Here is an 8284-nt window from a genome sequence, read left to right as displayed (position 1 = left end):
TTCCCGGCAATGGATGGGCACAAAAAATAATTGGGACCAACTTATGGAAGGTACTGAGAGGGCGGTTCTTCTCCCGCGCCCCCCCCCCGGGGGGGTACTGTTAAGTGGAAGACGGAAAAGCATGACATGTTCTCTCTCAGGTTTGCCTACAATATGTGAAGAAAGCTTATGAAGCCTTGTTTAGTAGATAATGTTTTTCTCCGCAAATCTCTGGGAATGGTGGACAATGGGAAGACTGGCTGTGGAGGCACACTGAGATTACATGGGAAAGTAGTTATATACTTTTATGCTTAGTTTTTTAATGGGACTAAGGCGTGGATGGGATGGACTTGATAGATGATTCTACAGATTCTACTTCGTTGACCCAACAAAGTGAGACAAGAGAGACAAACTCAAAAGAGATATAATTTAAATGATTAATTAAATTATTATCTCTTATCTTAAATATAAAAACCAGTTTGTTGTGTAAATTAGCTCTTATATTTAGAATCAGATGTTGTATCTAAAGCTTAAATTATATGGTATTATGTTAGTTCTCAATAATGGTAAAATTAAAATTTTTATTTTAAAAGTAACATCAAGAATTAAATTTTTATGTTTAAATTCTGAAACAAATTTTTGCTGCTTTAGGAGGCTGTTGTTACCCAAGATTAGACATCCTCTCATGGAAATGAGTGTTCAAAAAATGGCTCGGGCGAGCGACATAAATTTGGTTCATGTAGCTCTTAAACTCCCGCAGTAATATAAATTAACCTGGAGCGATCTCTCAGTCAGCTACTGCTAGTTGATCTGAGTGAGTGCATGGTCCCCTTATAGCAACAGTAGAATATAGGTAAAACTTAGTGTTATTTGAAAAACCCAAATGATCAATTACGTTGGTATACTATCTCTGCCTGAAGACCTTTACAGAAACTACTTTGCCGTAATCAAGTACCTATAATAGGGTGATTCTTTTGAATGTTCTCTATAACTCTGAAAATTATCTTCCTCATTTATTCTGCGTTTCCATATTTAAGGGGAACCCTTTTTTGGGTGGGTTTGATCACCATCCTTGCAGTTTCGTGCATGAAATTCCTCCATCAATATTTCAGACAAGACATGACATTTTCCTTCTCTGCTTCAATGCTATGTTCTGGTGATAATGTATATCAGCAAAAGATGAAGGCACCCAACTAGACTTGTTGAACAAGGATAGCAGTGTTACAACAGTATAGTCGTGGCAATCACAAACTACCCAAATTATATTGCACAATTCATGTTTCAATGTTTCATTGTACTGAAATCTTCAGTAATGAATGAAAGCGAATGCTTACTCCAGTTGTTTCCTTCTTAAATATTATTATTGTTATTTTCTGGGGGTTCAAAATCACATCGCCTTCCTGATGCAATAGAAGCGGAGACAGTAGCATTTGATAGAGATGAACTATTACTGAGCATCTCTTCTATTCCCCACATTAGAATCAACATAAACAGGCATAGCGGGTCGCTTGTGATCCATTAAGCCACCTTTGCTTTCGATCATATCAACAACTTCAAACATTGTTGGCCTTGCTGCAGGAGATGCTTGCGTGCAAAGCAATCCAATCTCTATGATTTTCTTTACTTCTTCTGCATCATACTCATTTAGATCTAAGGTTTCATCCACAAACTCCATGTGCATTCCTCTCTCGTACAGTTTCCAAGCCTGCCGAGGGGCATCAAAGTCATACAAGATAGAGGAAAAAAGATTGCGTGGTGTTGAGCAGTCAAAAACAATCGTTTGTCACGCTATATTGAAAATAATTTGATTAGTTATATCTGCATTTGTAATTTCTCCAAATAAAAACCTTTCCTTTGGTATATCGATTTTGAGAATTCACTTACTCTTTGAAGAAGGAATTCGCCTTGATCATCATTCTTTAATTCACCACTCTTCTGTCCACTTATAATTTCTAAGACTACAACACCATAGCAATAGGTGTCAACCTTCTCAGATAATTGTCCATGCATTACATACTCAGGTGCAGTGTATCCCCTATATAACAGAAGCAAAAGGATCAAAAATTACCATATGTAAGAGACGAGTCACAACAAGACATGGAAACTTACACTAACAATGATAAAAACAAATTTCAAATATTCGTGTGCAACTTAAAAGTGTTGTATCATGTTTCTAGTGAGTCATAAACATACACAAGTCTTCATGCTTTGTAGAAACAACTAAACATTTGAGAAGAGATCTAGTTGCTAAAGTAGTGTCACGTTTGATCAACAAATGACTTGTTACAATCATTTGCGTTAATATGATATATATTGAGTGCAGAAAATATGAATAGTTACATATGTTACTACTTACATTGTTCCTGCAAATTTTGTGTTCAGATGAGATTGGTCCCTTGGCAAAAGCCTTGCCAATCCAAAATCTGCAATTTTAGGCTGGAAATCAACATCCAAGAGGATGTTGCTGGGCTTTATATCTCTATGTATGATGCAAATGTGAAATCCCTCATGAAGATATGCCAAACCCCTTGCAGTGCCTAAAATTATACCATAACGTTGCTTCCAATTGAGAGAACCTTTATTGTCACCTATTTCCAGCACTTTAGATAGTAAGAGAGAGGGGACCAAAAAAAACATAAAAATAGAGGAAGCAGATGAATTTCAAGTACAAAGGAAATTTCTTCAAGTACTAAATTGAATATACCAAATAAGAACTGGCCAACATTGTTGTTCTTCATGTACTCATAGACAAGGAATCTCTCTTGGCCTTTACTGCAACATCCAAGAAGTCGAACAAGATTTCGATGATGAACATTACTTATTAGCTTCACTTCACTTTCAAAATCTTCATCCATCTTTTTGGATTGCTCTAGAGCCAATTTCTTTATGGCAATTACTTTTCCATTTTTCAGAGTACCCTGTTCAATGAAGAGATCACATTTCTAGACTATAGAGTGTGCTTGAGGGAAGTGCCATCCTTTTATTAAGAATTAGACACATTTTCCTGTGTATTTCATGGAATCTAAGAAATACATTGTACTTTCTATATATCTGGCAGACAAATATTATATTAACAAGTGTACCTAAATTGAATTTATACAAAAAAGCCTCTATACAAAGTGTCTCTCAAAAAGATATGGACTGTAATAACACAAATGACTGTTTATATAGGTGTGTGTGGGGGGTGGGGTATACCTTGTATACATCACCAAAACCTCCTTCTCCTAATTTATTCTCTTCACTGAAATTTTTTGTTGCAGACTTCAGATCTTTATACCTGTAGTTAACCGGGCCTTTCAACTCAGTTGCTCCCAAAATGTCAACTGCAAGAAAAACCTCAGTCAGAAATCTCTCAATAAAGTATGAAGTAGTTAGGGGTTCATCCCTTTCAAATTAAAACCGTCACATCCCTTTGGCAGGAAAAAGTTAAAACTAGAGCATCACAATGAATCATTTCAAATTGAATAATAAAGATTTTTCTAGTTATCTTACCTCTATGAACTCTCTTGGACAATGATCGTCTATACAAAGCAAATAATGCAAGGAGAATCAAAATAAAAGATGCACCTCCAACGACCCCACCAATAATGGCCTTCTTGCTTGAATCTCCTACGAGTCACAATTGTTTGAAGTTAAATTGTACTATATTTGCTCATGTCAATTGTTTCTTGGTATGCAATGCACATAGTCATTCGGGAGTTTAAAGTTAAGAACTTTACCTTGTTTCAAGATGTGTTTGATATCAGTGGTCTGATTAGTGGCAAAAATGCAGAGGTGGAGTATCTCATGAAGCAACCAGCATAAAAAATCTTAGCATTTGAGTTGGGAATACAAATCTGAAAATTTCTTAAGCCAGACTCCAAGCAATCTTGGCAGCCACTTTGAGTGACGGTCTCGAGACATTGAGCAAAGGCATAAATATTTGAACCATTACTTTTAGGTACTGGCGTTACAGCGGCTGCAAAGAAACCAGGTATTCTTGGTGTTGCTTCCACCAGATTCTTTAGCACTTGTTGCACAGTTGAAGCAAGTTCTGTGGAGCTTTTAGCCACAAGATTCCCACACATAATGTGGTTCCCACCGTCTGTGGACTGGTCGAAGAAAATACTGCTCTCATACCTTGAAAAACACACAAAAATATGCCATCTTTATGATTGTAAAAAATGTCACTGTTTTGACCACATTAAGAGACATCGGTTACCTGAGATGTTAGTGATATGATTGTTTTATGGTGTTGCAAACTATGCAGTTGTCTCTACTGTGGAACACTTTTCAATTAGTTGAAGGATTTTATGTGTTTAGAATTAATATAGAGTATGAAGCAAAGCAAAGCAACTAAGGATTTTAAGCATAATGAGGACAAAGTACAGCAACAACAAAGTTGTCAATTCCATGATTCATCAACCCAAAATCATTGGAGCTCAAGGTTTTGTCCCATAGGTGAGCAACGGCAGAAAAAATCCGAACACACAAGCTTCTTCGTCATGCGCTTCCTGGTAGCAAATTTCTCTGTCACAAACCGGAACAACAAGAAATGCAGAACCAAAGATCGCATGGAACAATTAAAATACAGCAAGACTTCGTCGTCGTCGTCGTCGCTCAGCATGATTTGAGGGAAATTTCAAAAAAAATTCCGCAAAAGTTTCAGGGCAAGAGCAAGGGGGAAATTTCAGAGCATAAACACGAACAAAATTTATCGAAGAAGAAGAAAAATTCATCGCCGTCGTTGTGCATGCTCTGGTTAATCACTCCGTCATCCTCCTTCAGAGCAAGAACAAGATAGCCGAGAAGGCAGGAGGAAGAGCGGCGTCGCCGAGACGGCGTTGGGCAAGCGACTGTGACGAGTGTGGCGGTGAAGTGGTGACATGCGACGGTGACTGGGAAGACAGATTGAGGGCAGTGCCGAGAACTCCCTGTAATCGGGCCCATTCGTCTTTGGAAAACAATATCATCAATAAAAAAGGTAAACATAGGTATCCTTCAGAGATTACCTTCGAAAACACTGTTAATATTAGATGTGATACCTCTCTTAACAGGAATTAGAATCTTAGGGCTTGTTTGTTTTTGTTCTTTCTTTTCTTGTTTTCAAAACAATTTTATAAAATCGTTTTTAGAACAAGTTTTGAAACAAAAAACAAAAGAATTTGTTTGGATAATAATTTTAAAAAAAATTATGTTTGAAAAAAAAAACTCATAAAAAACCATACTTGTTAGATGATAGTTGTGATTGATAATAATAAGTAGTGAATAGTAGATGAGAAGAAATAAAATTTCTCAAAATTTTTCAAAACAAAAACAGAAAAACATATAAAAATTGTTTTGGTTTTTTGGTTTTTAAAAACTTGTTACTGTTTTTTGTTTTTTTAAAAACAATAGACTAAAAACAATTTACCAAACAAGTTTTTTGATTTTTCTGTTTTAAAAAACTAAAAATTGTTTCCAAAACAAGAAACCAAACAACCCCTTAGTCTTTTAACTTTTAAATGATAAGTTTTGGTCTTTTAAAATCTAAAATTATCTAAATTTTTATTAAATTATAAAGACTAATTCTTAAAGAATTAAAACTAAAATAAAAACGAGTATGTCAAAAATTGTGTTAACCTCAAAATAAATAAATACTTGAAATAAAATTTTTCTCACATATATTATTATTATTTTTTTTGGCAATGGATTTTACACATTGGATTTTAGTTACGTTTCCAGTTTGTCTTTCAAGTTTCAACAATTCTTTTGTGCAAACATAGCCTGAATCCTCAGAAATGACTTATATATCTTAATGGCCAAAAGCATATCTTCATGTTGTAACTTCGTATACTCCTTTCCCCGTAATCTTTTAACTAAATTAAGTATTTTTTAAAAAAAAGTTAAAATTAATTAGGAGCAATAAATATATAAAAATTAAATCTTATTTTTTTTAAGTAAGTCATTATTTAATAAGGAAGCAAATAAATAAGAGAAATACCATAATGAAATAAAAGACTAAAGAAAATATAGCATGAGAAAAAAGATGATGAAATGAATAAAAAAAATTAAGGAGTAAAATAGTGAAAATATATTTAATATTAAGACACTCCTTCGCTGAATCTTATAGAAAAAAACCAAGTCAATTCAAATTTTTATAATCTTGCAAAAAAGAGCAGATGGAGTAACATTTTAGCTTAAACTCTTAATTTTAATAGTATTTTTCTTTTTTGAATCATTAGTTTCAACTTCAAATCATGAATTTTACCGATTATTGTTATTGAGAAGGGAAAACCATCTTGCATATACCTAAAGTTTGCCTCAATTTCTAATTTAGTACCTCTGTAGTTTACCCTGTTGGCATAATTAACCTTTACACAAGGATTAACGGTACTAATAAGAAAAAAAATACACAAATACCAAATGAAAAATTGAAAGAAACTATAGTTACCTTCAAAATGATTTTTCATTTAAAACAAGGAAAACAAGAGCAATTTTGCCTATCCTAGACTTTATACAAATATGGGTCTCATTCTTTAACTTCAGTGAAATTCTTCTTTTAAATTTTACAAAGGAATATTAAAAACAAAAGTTTAAAAAAATGTCCAAGTTGGTCAGATACCTGAGGAAGCAACCTCGTATATGACCCGGGCACCAGTGGCGGAGACGGAGCAGTTCTCGTATATATGAACGGCGGCGAAGTCGAAGCAAGCGAGGCAGTCTTTGATAGAGAGGTAGTTTCTGCACTGAAAAACGCCGTACGCCGGATTGTTACCCTTCACGGCCTGCGCCACCGCGGAGTGTTTGCTCTGGTTGCTGACCTGCGCTCTCAGGCTTCGCATCGTCGCGTTTAGGTTCTTGTTGAAGATGGCCACGTCACTGACATTATAGCTGCTGCAACCTGATTTCACATAACTGAGCTGCGGCTCTGAAACGACGCCGTCAAGAGTCCACCACGTCCAGATTGTGAAGCTCAACAAGAAGGTGAAGAGCAAGGGATTTTGTTGCAGGTTTAGCAGCAGCATGGTGTTTTACTTTTCCTTGCAGAGTATAGAGAGAGAGAGAGAGAGAGAGAGAGAGAGAGAGGATGAAGAATGAACAATGAAGGTGGAGATCTCTTTGAAAAGTATAAGCCGGCATAGTGCTTCAAAGTCACTTCAAATTTCTGAGAGAGATAGATTTTCAATTAGCATTGATTTTTACTCCCTCCCCTGATAAATATAACAGAACAGTTGGTAGATGAGTTTATTTTTATCCTAAATATAATATTTCTCCGGTTCTAAATATAAGACTCATTTTGTAATGCGAATTACATTATAAAATATATCTTGTATTTAAGATCGGAGAAGTACTTCAATCTCATTTTTCTTTTAAATTTATAATTTTTTTAGACTCTCTATATGGATTCCACATATTATATTAAAGATCCGTTTTCCATCTTAAAGGAAACAATTTTTCATGCAAATTTTATTAATTTATATAAATTAGTTATTTAAATCTTACATTTAGGAGTGAATATAAATAACTAGTACATCTACCACTGAGACTATTTGGTCTGGGAGTAAGATTTTGTGTATGGTGCTATAGGCTTTATGTGTTCCCTGTTTGGGAGAAGGAGGCAGTCAGCTTTAGATTAAAAACTAGAAAATTTTTAATTTTAATCTTATTAAATTTAATAATTTTTATTTAAAAAAAGCAAAGATCCTTGTTTAGCAGGGGCAGTATGAAAAATGTAATAAATATCTTAAATGGTTGGGCGCGCTTTTCTACAAGGATTGGGACGAAGATCTTGTAAATTTTTATACTAGCTTTTTTTAATATAAATTAAGATTTGCAGATTTTGTCAGGAATTATTAGTTGTCACAGTGTATGTGCGATTATAAATTCACGTGCAAAATATATTATTACCGAAAAAAACTTTCAGCGATAACTTTTATAATAATAAGTCGTATTAATGAACAAAATTTTATTGAAATAATTTTTTTTATACTTAAATTTAAAATGATAGTAAAAAGTTAAAATAAACTTTTAACAGTGACAAAAAATCACCACTAAAAAACGCTTTTAGCACTGACATGTTGAGTCATCGTAAAAAGTCTTTTTTCCAGTGACAATAATAGGAGTCGCCACTAAAAATCTCACTTTTAAAAATTGACCTTCAGTAGAGACTCTAAAAAGCCTATGTAGAAAGTCACACTTTCCACAGGGATATTTTGTGTTGCCGTTGAAAGTCGTCATTGAAATTTTTTTTTGGTAGTGTATATGAATACTTATGATTTTGTTCTTATTAATTAGTAAAATACATATATACATTTATAAATTTATTTATGAACCTGACTTGGTA

General features: G+C 34.1%; 1 protein-coding gene and 1 pseudogene across 1 annotated transcript; both read right to left on the bottom strand.

Moving 5' to 3' along the window:
• Window positions 1-1159: 1159 nt before the first annotated feature.
• LOC114738640 (cold-responsive protein kinase 1-like) lies at window positions 1160-3882 on the bottom strand (annotated as a pseudogene).
• On the bottom strand, window positions 3743-6974 carry LOC114738644 (plasmodesmata-located protein 7-like). Its single transcript, XM_028926707.1, has 2 exons — window positions 6563-6974; window positions 3743-4098 (listed from the first exon to the last, which is right to left on the bottom strand). Exons 1-2 carry the CDS (start codon window positions 6963-6965, stop codon window positions 3983-3985), a joined length of 519 nt encoding a protein of 172 aa, XP_028782540.1. The 5' UTR covers window positions 6966-6974; the 3' UTR covers window positions 3743-3982.
• Window positions 6975-8284: the final 1310 nt, after the last annotated feature.

This window comes from Neltuma alba, unplaced genomic scaffold (genome assembly GCF_004799145.2).
Source record: "Neltuma alba isolate B1F8T4 unplaced genomic scaffold, ASM479914v2 tig00013642_pilon, whole genome shotgun sequence".
Taxonomy (NCBI): domain Eukaryota; kingdom Viridiplantae; phylum Streptophyta; class Magnoliopsida; order Fabales; family Fabaceae; genus Neltuma; species Neltuma alba.
Note: the sequence above shows the minus strand (reverse complement) of the source record. Positions and strands in the feature narration are given on the sequence as shown.